At 38.7% G+C, this 14,527-nt stretch overlaps 1 protein-coding gene across 2 annotated transcripts in view; it reads right to left on the reverse strand.

Moving 5' to 3' along the window:
* The window catches only part of LOC135492127 (recombining binding protein suppressor of hairless-like), a 28,214-nt gene that overhangs the window by 10,002 nt on the left and 3,685 nt on the right, over window positions 1–14,527 (reverse strand). Inside the window, exons 1-5 of one of the 2 annotated variants that reach the window (XM_064778326.1) lie at window positions 13,077–13,266; window positions 11,182–11,593; window positions 3,453–3,660; window positions 985–1,011; window positions 662–757 (exon numbers count right to left, since the gene is read on the reverse strand). In XM_064778326.1, the coding sequence (XP_064634396.1) occupies window positions 662–757; window positions 985–1,011; window positions 3,453–3,660; window positions 11,182–11,593; window positions 13,077–13,106 (773 nt within the window). In that variant the 5' untranslated portion in view covers window positions 13,107–13,266. Of the gene's footprint in view, window positions 1–661; window positions 758–984; window positions 1,012–3,452; window positions 3,661–11,181; window positions 11,594–13,076; window positions 13,267–14,527 lie in introns of those variants that run through there. The other variant, XM_064778327.1, reaches the window with a different exon arrangement.

Consider the following 14,527-nt stretch of genomic DNA (forward strand, 5'->3'; position numbering starts at 1 on the left):
ACGAAAACACACCGGGGGCTTTAATAAGAATGGTTGGTGCATTGTCAACGAGAGGGATACTTGGAAGAAAATGAAGTGGAAATGGTTTTTCAATCTGCAACAAAGGCTTCGTCACAAATTGAAATTTGAGTGTTTCATGATTGTGTTGGGTAAAATAGGTGAAGATGTTTACATGATAGTTGAGTACCGTCAAAACGCCTTGGTAATGGTCCCACACGATTAAGGAGAATTGCCCGTGAAAAATGACATCATTAGAATTTGATCGAGTTGTATAAATCAACCGACGACATTCGGGGCCCACTACAAATTTTTGTATGAACATTTCTACTTTCGAAGAAGACATGACGGAGTCGAGTAAACGCTGTGGCATATCAAAAATATTACAGATTTATTTTTTCTCATTTCTCACGATCAATACAGTACACAGCTACAGACATGACAGAAATTAATGATTTTGTGACAAAAATAAATGTTTGTTAGAGATTAGATCACAGTTTAAGTTGCAGTGGATGCACCAACTAAATCAATATATTTGAATTCTAGATAAAGAAGGAAATTTGAAAGTGCTGTTTATGAATTCAAATGACTGAGAGTGAACTGCATGAAGTAAAAGTATTGCAGATGAAAGTGCAGATCACGAATAAATCGAACACTATCTTACCTTTTCTCATTGCCGTATGATTTCTGTGCGACTTTGGCATGGAGAATGACCAGGACCTGGTCACCTCGATCTCTAAGGTATTTGCGCATCCCTTCTCTGAAAATCCAAGGACGCAGAATTAAAAACTATTTTCGAGAGTCAATGATTTATGGCCAGTGATGAAATATCAACTTGGAAATACTTCGTAGAGTGTACAGTTCTCTGACGGTCCATTTGCGAAAATTTAGATTATCTTATAGGTCTGTTTCCAATTTACATTTGATTTCAAGAAACATAATTTCTGGTTTATTTCAGAGACGTTTTCAGTAAATATTTATTCTTACCTGGTTAATCTCTGGTCTTGGAATTGGCTGGAAAAAAAGAACGATATTGTCAAGGTGTAAAAAATAATGAGTTCCAAAATTTAATTTGTTTGTCCAAGCAGAAATGTATCAAATATATAGACAAATGTCCAAATCAACCAACTGTCCTAATCTAATTGAAGCTATCAATTTGGAAAACAAAATTCAAAGACAATAAGAAAATCTCTCAGAAGCACCCCTAACAGACGTGGAAATGAGACCTGTGCCAGAAAATAGGAAATCTGTGTTCATCGTAATGAGATACCTTGGGAAGTTTGAGAATGCAAATCGGCAACTGCTGTACTGGCCCTGGTTATTCAGCGATTGCCGAGAGTACGGCAGTGTGTACGGATCATGATACTGGGGATCTGATTCGTTACTTTGTTGTTGACACTGATAGTCCTGGGAATAATCCGGTTCCAAGTACGCAGATTGTGACTGATGATAATGAGATTGTGGTGTTGTTACTTGGCACTGCATCATTGGCGTCATCGGGCTTAGCATTTCTGAAGTCATCATTGGACATTGTGTCGTCATTGTCGTACAGTCGTTGACAAAATAGTTGCTGTAATCAGTTTTTGTTGGTGTGCAAGGGATGCACTCCCTACAGTCGCTTGGACTAAAGGGTGCAACGGGTGCATAAGGACCATAATTATTGACGTCTGCACTTGTAGTCAACACCAGTCCACTGTAAGCCATTTTGGATTGAAGTTTAAACTGTTGAACAAGATACCAAATTTCAGTTCACAAACTTAAAATTTCTGAGATATCAATTTTCCAAATTAACGAAAAATTATTAAGTCCTCAATAGAATTTCTTTAATCTTGAACAGTCCCTGTCAATTGGCAAGTTTGTCAAACTGCTAAAATGAACCTGCTCGCCGTAGCTTTATAACTCGACAACAATCATATCCATCATTAATATTTGCGGTCTTATTGTTACATTTGTGGGTTGGGCCAAGTCGGCTGAAGTCAAAGGGGAGGTCCCAAATGTAATTTCCTTGAAACAACGATCTGATAGGTTTTTTTCTTAACACAAAAAGAATTAATAACTTCTCTTTCCTCAAGAAGAAAATTAAATTAAATTCATATCATGAGAAATCATTTTTAAAACATCTTTTTGATAAAAAATTGTGCATCCACTACTTGTCCCCCCTTTTCGAACTTTCTCAGACGTGCCAAAGACTTTCAATCGCTGCTAAATATGCATTGATAGAATATCAAACATCAAACGTCACATGGACGATGAGATATTGCTGCTTTATTTTGCATGCCAAAGACAACCTCAGACACATATAATCATCTCATGGAGAGTAAAAGTGACCGAGCTGAATCAAGAAACATGGCCTAAACAAATGAGCACTCGGTGATTGGTCCAGGGCCAGCCATGGAGTACCAAAACGAGCACTAGTTACAGGGCACCTGCAACATAATTACTTAATTAGATGTCCCAGCGGCAGGAGGCAGCGATTTATCAGGATATATATCTAGTTGAACAGTGTTCATTGTGACACATGACATCAAATTTCGCACAGTTTTTTTCATACTCTGGCGCTGCTTTCATGGGTATTAAAAGAATCTGTGTCATTTCTCAACAAATAACATTTGTACCTACACCTTCCAGTGTTTGCTTAAGATCAGTTTCAAAAACTATCTTGCCTTTGGGCATCTGTCAAGACGTCAAAGCTAAATCTTTTGAATGACTCGGTGTCATTTCCTTTCAGTTTCCCCAAAAATTCTTGCTCAAACTGTCAATGGTTATATTCTTCTTCGGTAGCATTCATGGTATCACTTTGATAACTTCTTGAGCCACCGCCCGCCCCAAATTGAAAGGCTTTTTGTCACCAAAGTTCAGCACAAGTTGTGGTTGGACCAACCTTTTGCTTAACCTGGTAAGAACTATCACTCTCAAACCCCATGACTCCCGAAATACTATTTTCATAGGGGAGCTATAATTATAGCTCCTCTTCCTAATGATGTGATCATCTTTTTCTATCAAAGATGTAAAATAGTTTCCCTCAGAACCTTTATGAACTAGCTACAAAAACATTTTTTTATCAGAGGGACTGAGTTTTGATAGACAATGACAAGTTGTTTTGCTTTTTTGTCTTTTTACTGGGAAACTTTTTCTTCTTATACAGGTAGTAGTCTACTGTTTCAAGAGTGAAGTCAACTGGAGATCGACTGTCCAATGGATGTGTACTGAAATTCCATTATCAACCCACTGGCTGTGCAGAAGCTGAGTCTACAAATTCCACTATTAGTTCACTCAGGGTGTAAATGGCAGTTCCACCAGAATTCCACAGGGTATAGAGTGGAGGGCCACTGGAATTCCAATGGTGATGGTAGAGGTAAGTGGGGAGGTAAGTGGGAAGTCCAGTAGTTTCCATAGATCCTCCCTTTCCTCGCAATTAAGTAACTTGCTTAAGGTCTCTAACTGTCATATCTTACCCATTATGATGGCGAGTATCATGCTCACTGCGAAGATGACTAAGAGGCGGTGACGGTGTGGGCATAGGACTCGGTGGTGTCTGAATTGAGGTAGCCATAGTGCTGATGCTGAGGGGACTCGTTGTTGCTAGAGTGACCATGTCGCCATTCACCTTGTCCGGTGGTGTCAGGGACCCTGGGATCATGTGACTGTGTGCGTTTCCTGATTCTGAAAAGATAGGAAAGATACTTTCTAAATCAAAAGAAATCACATGTGAAATTATTTTTTGAGAAATGTTTTTTGATGATTTGATATTTGATGCAGTAGCTCACATCAAGAACATACCGTCTGTTGATGTGAAAAATCAGCACCAAAGGACACATATCATATACCACTCCAAAGAGTAACAAACTGAAGGATCAAAAGTTTGTTATCAAAGCAGCAACTCAGTGTACAATGTAAACTTAACAATACAATCGGGAATAAAATCATAGCCGATAAAATATTTCAGCCACTTCAAAACTTGATAAATGGTATTTTATTTCAAGTATCAGACAGGTGTAATTGAGCTGGTAGTGTGCGGTGGCAACCCCTCTAGGATCGATTCCGTATTGATTTCTGATTTGTCGTAAAGGTTGCGGACAGTCTTCTTTCCGTAGCAGTAAATGGTGCGGAATGAATGGTGTCCGCATTGCCCGATACGTTTGCATTTAATCAGGGGTTTCATTTTATTGGCTGTGGCTGTTGTTGTGTAAGCATTTGCTAGGTTAACTGGCCAGCAGTTCTTCAATTCTATGATGACAGCATGACTCCGCAGCAACAATGGATTCAAACTTATAACAAATTTCTATAAATTCACTTTTCATGTTCAAGCAAATGATAGTGAAATTCCCAAGACGGCGGCCAAAAATAAAGAGAAGGAATCGTTTTATGGTTTAATGATTTTCTCTCCACAGAATGACATGCTGTGCCTGTGGCAGTGGCATCCACAATCAAAGGCTATACACCCAACATTTCCAGAGCTCCACCATAAAATGTCCCTATCGAACAGAGCAGTGTGGGAGCGAGCAGATGCAGAGAGATAAGGTGGGCTAATGTAAATGGTGATGATGCGAAGGTGCAAGCCCAGAACAAGACTCCCCGAGTTAACCCCCAGAATTGTCCATCACCCTGCTGATTGGTAAAAATCTGCATGTTTGACCCGGGCATGGGGGGTCATTTGGCTCCCGTAGCCCCTTAAGTTTAGGATGATAGTGTTTTTTTAGTACACACAAGTCTATATGTCATTCAATTGAATGCTAGCCTTTATTGTCTGTCCTTCAAGTGCCAGTTTTACTTTTATCTAAAATATGGTACGTCAGTAATTGTAGCATAAAGTTGTCATAATTGGACATGATATTGCATGTTCTCAAATTATGACCCAGACAAGCCGACATGAAACCAGACTTTGATAATATTTTAGATATGTTTTAATCATCAATAATGGAATCTGAACAAAATGTAATTTATTCGATATAAATATTTTCACAATGTGTCCAACTGAACATCATTCAACCTGCAAGGTTGCAATGATAATGAATGCTGCACCAACGTTTTAAAAGAATTTGGTCAAATGATATTACAACACAGAATTAAGCATCACCCAATTTACACTTCCAATCCAAAATGCTTCAAAAAATATTTCAGACCAGCAAACCGAGAATTGCCTGGTACTGCACAGAGCTGTTTTTACAATTTCCCATAATGGGTGCTAAATGTTGGGAACCACGCCATGTGTTCTGGTGCATCTAGGATAAAATCCACCAATAACGGCAACCGTCAACAATTCCCATCGCAAGCCACTTGCGATGTATGGTTACATGACAGGCAAATGTGTAGGAATTCAATGTTAACGAAGTACAACAGAGATTTTAGAGCATGCTCCAGTTTAAATCAATGCTATATAGTTATGGTTGCTGTGATTTATTATAATGTATTGACATTTTGGACAAAATCATCATTTTGATCAGAAAATGTCTTGAAAATAACGCTTCGGCTATAGAAATACGAGACTAAATTCTGAGAAGCAAGATGTTAACTTTTAAAATTTAAACAAAGGTGATTGTTTATATTTTCTGTAGACTGCATTAAGATGTGATAATTTGCCGGTAAGGGAGGTTGAGTGGTTATAAAAGGTAAATCAGAATCCAAGTATCAATTCAGGATCTATAACACAACATCTCCTGAGATACTCAAAATATTAAAAAATTCAAGCTTTAAATAACACATTCCTTGAACTCACAAGGTTTTGAGGCATCAGATGAGATTCCAACAGAATCAGACAACCAAACTGCCCAAATTGAGGCAGGGTGAGATGTCACCATGTAATAAGTCAGACCCCTCAAGCAAACTTTCTTGAATCTTCAAACACAAAATTAAATTGAGTTTGCTGCGTGGGTTTATTCATGCCATTAGTCATGCCAATGCATGCCAAGGGGTTTAAATCAAAAGACTTCAGAAATTACCATGAAAGTTTCAATCAAAGTGACATATTCAGTTGAGATGAACACTAAATCCAACTGATGATTCTCAAAAAAAAAATCATGCTTATACAGACTCGATCAATCAACACCTTGTGCATTATAACCATCTCGATTTTGTTCCTATTTTCTGGCACAACATGAAGGTGAATCAAACCTTATTTTCATACAGACCAGGGAAGGAAATGCATAGCCTAGGTTATTTTGATGAACATAACCAGAAGTTTTCAAACACCGCCATCATCATCAATCATTAGAATAGAAAGCAGCACAAAGCTCCACCCAAGCTGATTAACATATCAATGTGATAAAATGAATCAAAATACAAATACCACTCGGTGGGCTGCATAAACTTCCTGTTTATGGTACCTGCGGAGATATTCCACTTGGCGCCACCTAGCCATTGAAAGGCATACTAGCAATATGTATCAAGGAATTTTAATGCCAGTTTTAAGCACAAAGTTTAATACATTTATAATACGGAAGGTTAAATTTGTTAGAAAGTAATGTTAAGAATTTCGCTGCCCTTTGAAATTGTTTGTTTTTATATGTTTCTATCTTCTATACCAATAGAAAACATCCCCAACTCTGATCCTTTATTTCTTGAATTTTTCTGCAAATTTCAGGATTCTCAGTACATCACATAGGGTTAACAGATTTTTCCAATAATGTCAAGTGGTAAATCTAACACCATATCTGTCAAAGGATACAACGAGCAATGTTGACAAATTGTGTTGGCAAACAAAAGGTGGCTACTAAAAGTCAACATCAACAGGTGCCATAGACTGAAGTTGGCTCTTTATTAGGTCAGTCATTTTGCTCAACAAATTTATCATCTTACGTTGTGCAGGCATGAACAGTTGACTATAAAGTGGAATTCAAATCACACACAGTTTATTCATGATATTGGTTTTGAAATGTCCAAGATGTTGAGAAACGAAAATCTATGGTCACGTGTGTCTACGAGGGTATCATGTGAGACTACAGGGATGTCATACATAGACTTTGTAAACCCTAAATGAAACCAAGGTGATACAGATTTACATGATCTACATGCACTCTCCATAGAAAAGATTTCGATTCTCTGTTTTGACCTCTCTGTTTCGAGGATCCGCCATACTCGAGAATACAACCACTTGCCTTATCAGCTTGTGACAGAACAAACATCAGCTGCCCATTCCCACAATATGTGAAAAACATATAAATTCATAAAATTTGTATAACTTGTGAAAACATATTTAGATATTGATACAGTTTAACAGATTAATTCCAGGGAAAAATTGCTTTTTTGTCTTTTTTTCACCCCATTGAGATATTGATGCTTGGGTACAATGTCACTACAATCACCGGAAAATCATGCTCAATTTTAGCCCATAGTGTGCATTGGCAAATGTGATTCACATGCATTAAAATCAAACATCACCATAGTGGGGGCGGAAAGAGCAGTGTGAGAAAAAGGGTGGTGCCTTATTACTTCTCAAAATTCCCGGTCCATTTCAAAGAATCGCCATTCGTTTCTCCTAGTATTTGTGCCCAAGTGTTACGGCACGAAAATACGCAACCAACTCATTCCTCATAAGCGAGTCGATGTTGATTGCATACACAGCCCAAGACTCAATCGTATGAAGCTTTCAGAAAAATATCAACCAATAGAAGTTAAAACAAAGAAAATATTCTGAAAAATATGAACAAATAACGCTCACTGACAGAAAATAAACATATTGAGTTTTCTCCCAGCTGGCTCGACAAGAGTTCCGGCAAGTGTGTACATTGCCACTGGCTAAACCAATTCTCATGGAGTGCGACTTCCAATATTTTCACAAGAATATGACTGATAAACATGGAGTGATACATTGGCGATATAGTTCATCAACGGTTATCATGATGGAGTGAATGTAAAATTAGATGCGAGGCTCAAATTCACCCATTCATTCCTCCACAAAAATTCTACTACCCAATCCATTTGAGACAGGTCAGTCACTTCTTATTCTGTCATAGCTTAGTACCTTGCATTTTAAACTCTTTTTGGGAGCAGTGTGGAAAAAATACTGCAAAGCACCAACTGCATTTGCTTGACCACTGAAAGTCATTTGATTTGCTATCAGCACAAATGGGAAGCAAAACTGTCACATAAATCAAATCCATTCACCTAATTCAATTGGCCAAAGGCAACAACGCGGAATCAACCATGCAAAAAATATCAGAATAACAAACATGCATGCAGCAAAACCACATTAAAAAAGAAACAATTGGTATCAACATAAAACAGCAGCAAAACACTCATCTCCAACTAAGAGAAAGACAATTACTATACTATAAAAGAAAACTATTACCGTGCATGAAATGCTGAGCGAAGTCCTGAAAGACGTTGAACTCATGGTGGTGGTTCATCATTGGTTGCTGAAGGTGGTGGTGGGTCATTGCCATATTTTTATGAGAAATTACGATAACAACTTCTCACACCCCTAAATATCTGCGTCAAATTTGCCTTGTCCGAGTGAAAATATGTCCCTCCCGTGTGACCAATCCATGCAAGGAGACCAAACGCACATGATATTCTGACTAGAGACTTCTAAACTGCTCATGCTATCTCAGAGTTTATTTGATATTAATTATATGTTTACACCTGTTCGTAGCAAGAAAGTTCCCACGCCTGGCACTGATGTTTGGTTACACATGTTCTGGGCCTTCTATCTGAAGCATGTGATTTATCAATATGCCTTGAACTGGCATAATGAGAACTTCACCATGCGTATACATTATCGTGGGCTGGTTTCAAAGGTTTTAACAGAAGACGTTGGATCGATCGGATGATTATAGTATTCATATTTGCTTGCCGTGAACGGTAGGCTGGTTTTTGGTGGATGGAGATCTATCGGTTGGATCGGCTCATCCATAATAAATGCGGGTGTCGGCTGTCGACAATATGGGCAAGAAATCAGAATTAATGGGAGTTACAAGATGTATATCAATTCTGTGGATAGTTAAAGTTGTAATATTTGTTGGGTTTTTCGCATCGCAGTGTGACTGATGCTTAGGAGGGTAAAACTAGGGTGACATCAGATTGTTAAAATTGGTTTTTCCATGTGATCACCACACCCCAAGTACCAAACTCTCGACAATAACTGTAACCTGAAATCATATTGATCCCAAGACTTGAACGTGTTTTGTCCCCGTCCTACAAGGTGTAACTGAATCCTATCATGCAATAGTAATGAACGAATCAGAATTCGAGACCCTATCGATAAACTTTTGACTTCCTGAAGAAGCCGTCATGATAAATATTTTACGCACCGAAGTGAAGAAGCGTGCTGCTAGCGCCTGAAGTTTTTTCACTCAAGTTGTCCGGATAACCTGTCTATTTCAGAACATCATTACACATTACTGTACATTGGATAAAGGTAAAGTTGAATTGCAACAGCTCATAGCTTTGTAAAGTTAACTTCAGGCTGAATTTGCTAGAATCAAAAGTTCATGTCCTGTAGAAAATACTTGATTGGTTCCAGCCAACTTGGGTTGAAATAGATTCTATAGATCGTTTCGAATTTCCAATGACTTGTCATCCACTCTTCGCCCCTTGACAGAATTGTGACTCAAGAAAATATGGTTTCTATGGTGACAAAAGATTTTAACAGTGGTAATCTGACAATGAGTTAAGTGATGGGATAATGTGTTCAATTGAAGTGCGGGGAGAGGAGCTGATGAGGTTACTGGGAAGGAGTGATGATGACAGTATCTTGGTAGAATCTGATTGTCTGGCAAAGGATGCTGCTTTTATCTATTCATTCATAATCAAATTTGACAAAGAATAAAACTATTTTGCTGAAAAAACATTGGCTTTAAATGAAAAAGTATAATCAAAGAAGAATTGATTAGGACATAGAGGTAGCACGAAATGTTGTTCTGGATCAACTCTTCAATATTACTGACATCCCCACTCAAATAACTGCCATCCTGTGGTCGATGCAAGGTGTGCTGCATGAGGGGCTGCTGACCGTCGATGGGACCTAACATTTACAAGAAAAATACATCTCCAAATGTTAACCACCAAATTTACACCATCAGAGCCACCTAGATATATTCGGATGAACTAAGATCTAACTTGCAATGTAGAATCAAGAATGGATGGGCGCTACACAGAGGCAGATCCAGGGGAGGGATTCTAGGGGTGTTCAAACCCATACATTGGGGCACAGGGTAATTTATAGGCCTACCCAACCATGCTCATATAAAGGGTAGCAGTAACATTGGATCAGCAGCTTCCAAGAGTTCCCCAACGTAAAAATTAACTTGTTATCACCTGAAAATAAACTACAACCACACAGGGAAGGCAAGGGTTCTCAACTACCGGTATGCTCTTTGTCCAGGCAAAGCAACTGGATGAAATCGTTTTATAAATTTTAGCAACCAGACAAAACAATATCGCCAACACAGATTCATGGACATGGAGTTGATGTTGTCAATGGGTGTACCATGTAGTGTACTGTTGACTGAAAATACGTCTCAATGGCCTTCTAGACAGGTCTTCTGCATTCAATATATCCTGCTCCTTCAACAGCATTAAAATTCAAGGTCAGGGTTTTCGAACAATAAAGTAACACAGCATTTGTAAAACCAAGAAATGTGGTGCAATGTGCAAAGAAAAGACAGGGTCTTCTGAGCAAAGACTGACTTGGAAAGCCCTAACACCAGATGCAACGGGGCCAAGTAGGCCTATCTTCGAGAACAGGTAAAACAATAGATACCACATGTATTAACCCTTCACCTGCATAAATAGAACCTGCGGTAATCAACACCTTGTAAATAATATAAGAAACATTGTATACAAATAAATACGCCTGTATCTTGATAGTTAAAACGATATCAGGCACATACTGGTGGTAAACTGGCCCTGATTTTCTCCCCACATGTATGTTCTCAGGGCATTTGAACAGTGGCAAGGCGCTGTGAATCTTTTGGTCTAGTGGATTCCTGACGGCCATCACAAATTAAAATGGCCAGTTATACTAGTGTTTATCCACAACATAACGAGCGTTAATGGAATAGATCAAGAAAATACACATCTCTACTCGCTCTGTACCGCCTTTTAAAATGTATCATTGTCCTACTCTAATGCATCCCAGTGTTGCTCTCTACGCATGAACTGTTCATTAACAACAGCAGTCAGAATCTCCAGATCTCCCTTTTAAATTTCAGATCACATCGAAGCAAATCACAGAAATATACATACCATGCGACTGGTCAGGCATTCCGACCATACTCATCGAAGACGTGACTTTGTTCTGACCAGATTGGTTGTGGCTGTGCGCATGCCGGTACGACGTCGTGTCAACATGATGTTCGTAGCGCGGGATCTTCCCATAACCGTTTAAATCCCTGCTCTGCACATGTTGCGTAGCACCCTCAAGTCGATTGGACAAGTCTATAGGATTGTCATATTGTAAGGCCATTCGGCCGTTAGCGTGCGCATGATTGTGACTGATTAGTTGGTCGGACATGTTACTGTTGTGCATTGTCTTTGAGGAGTCTGGTAGTAAGCCGTTTGAGTCTGCAGCCTGTAGGCTGCATGGCATGGCATGGTTAGGGTAGAGTAGGCGAGTATCACGCTGTTGGTTCACTCCGATGGTGTACCCATACTGGCCCTGTAACGGCAAACAGGAGAAAGATGTTAAGAAAACCACAAAAGTGACCACTGAAAATACATGACTGGTCCCTGAAGTACACAACAGACAAGTAATTTTTATCACAACCAACATCACATGAATCAAAAATTGCAAGTCTGCAGGGGTCATTGCAATTTGCAGTTGCCTGCTTAAGAAATGGGGCATAGATGCAACGTGCAATAAATATCAACTCGTTTTTTTTATAATACTTGCAGTATTAATGACCAAGTTGGTATGCAGACTGTCAATTTTTTATCATAATTGCAGCAATATAAATTCTTGCTGCATTATGATTAAAAATCACTAGACTGCAGTGCACTTTACATGCTTTAAGCCTTTAGGGCCCAAAGAACCTGCAGCCAAAATGTGTTATCCTAAATTATCAGTGTTGCGAATCACATGTGTTACAGCATCTTGACCACCAAGGTTTTTACGTCCCTTTCCCATCAATAGGGAGACCATGAGTGTCAGGATCATGTTACAATTACAGCTCAGGTTCCTCAGAGAGTGTATTTTAGAAACCATCCAAAGGAAGGCCTGCAATGGGAGGATGTGATATCGAGGTTGGAACATAAAAAATAATATAAATAAGCGTCAAAAATTAATCAAATCATCCAACTCCAATTAAATTTTTATCAAATTGTGCTGGCATCAGCCCTCATACTATCAATTATTACATTTTGATACATGTTACTGTAGCAGATACGTGATTCCATTTGTGTACACTTTCTTATACTGTCAGATCCCCCCCCCCCCCCCCCCACCCTCACGTCCTCAGAACAGCTACTGCTGAAAGTCCAAGACCCCTAATTGCAGGGCCTTTAGCTGGAAGAAATTCCATTAATTTTAACATCAAATTCATGACAACACTATCGATCACATCAGATAAATAGATAACCTCTGGGCAATGAAATAAAATTTGGTTGCGTTTTAACCCCTCACACAACAAAATCATGAAAAAAAGGGATTCATGCAGTTTTTTAGACAATTTTGACATCTCTCTCAAAACTCAAATTTTTCATACATTCCATCTCAAACACACCAGCATTTTACATACAGAATTGAATTTAAGACTAATATCAATATTTTGCCAGGACTTAAATTTCAGAGAATTCCGGGCAGCGGACCTCTCTATATTTATTCTTGTCACCAAACCACTGTCACCACACCAGAACAAAGGGGAGACAGGGCAATACACTGCACTCTACACTGGCATGGGCTATACTCTATGACCCATTGAATTAAACCAGTATTTCCCACAATGTATTATGTAGGGAAGGCTATCTTATACATACAGGATATCAAACATACAAGTCTAAAACAGTATGTATACACAGATCATATAGGTCAGTTTGGAAAACTTTTAACACAGGGATACATTTATGTACATTTACATTCAGAAAATCCAGGACCATGACATAAAAATTACCCCTCAATTGAAAATCTGATCGTGGGAACCTACCTGAGATACATAAAGTTGCTGTTCATTCATGTTTTAGTCCGTGATTGCATACGAAACTTGGAGAAAATAACTGAGAAATCCTGAAGCGGATCAAGCACAACTGGTCCACATTAGTTCCGGCTGGGAATATTTCTAAACTTGTTCAGAAAGGGCTCATGGTATGACTCCACCGCACTGCTAAACCCTGTGTGTAGTACTACTGCATTCAAGAAACTAGCACCGTGGGAAAGCACATTTGCATTTGACAAATGGGGACAATGAAATCTGGCTATTCCAGGAATTGGTGCCACCCTCTGATCCCACACTGTCTGGATTGCTGTAAAAACACCACATTGCAGTGAAAAGTTTTTTTCACATTAACACAATGCTTTTCTGCCTAGAAAAAAGTTTCAATCTGCAGTTTTATAGACATTCATTTCACCCTGAGGATATGGTTTTATGATATTTTGGGATTTTTTGGTAGGTTGGGTCACCTGGCTGTGACAGCCAAGACCGTGGGAACAAAAGAGTATTTGGGATATCCTTATTTGGAAGGCAGGTGTTAATGGCCGTTGAGGCAGATTGTTTTTGGTCCTGGAAATATTTTACTGTTATGCAGAGGGTGGCAAACCAGACCCTTTCAATGATAGTATTCGATCAATGAAAGAAACCAGAAAGTATTATTTGGATATTTCAGTCCATTTAAATGGGGGGGGGGGGGTACTATAAAATAACAAGTAACAAATTATTTTTTGCGGTGGTGGGGCTTTGGGGTTTAGGAGGATCTTTTATGAAACAATTACATGCCTATCTATGAATGTTATTGCTAAACCAAAAAAATCTTTCATTCCTTCTTTTCTTTATTTTCCACGACATAAAATTGATTTTGGTGCAAAATACTGCTGTGCACTTTGTGCAGACATCCAACATGTAAACCATGCAGCGTTCCCATGATCAAATTTCCTTTGATGCAAAACTTTGACCTGGTAAAAAACTCACACGGGTGTTCTGAGATATGTAACCTACATCATGTCGTAAAACAAGAGCACAGGACACAGTGGTTAGCCTTAACCCAAATACAGTGAGAAAAAACCACCAAGTCCAACGTTTCATATTTGTACTGCACAGGACTTGCAAATTTGTCAACAAGACCTCCGAGAATGCACTTTTCAGCTCAAGTTTGCCAAAGATAATAGAATATTCTGCTAATGTGCAAGGCTACAATTTTGCAGCCAACTAGAATTGATCGAGGCAAGAATTTTCATTTCGTCCTTAGTATGCATTCACCATCAGTATATGGGCACAAACAACTACACACAAAATGTGCAGGTTATTACTTCAAAATCAAGTAAAATGAGCCGCAGACATAAACTTTCCCACAATATCATGACAATTATCAAACACAGCCCCCATGTACAAGACCCTCAAGGTGTATTATGTTATTACCAATTTCCAATAAAGTTTTCAGAAAT

The sequence above is a fragment of the Lineus longissimus genome, chromosome 8 (genome assembly GCF_910592395.1).
Source record: "Lineus longissimus chromosome 8, tnLinLong1.2, whole genome shotgun sequence".
NCBI classification, from domain to species: domain Eukaryota; kingdom Metazoa; phylum Nemertea; class Pilidiophora; order Heteronemertea; family Lineidae; genus Lineus; species Lineus longissimus.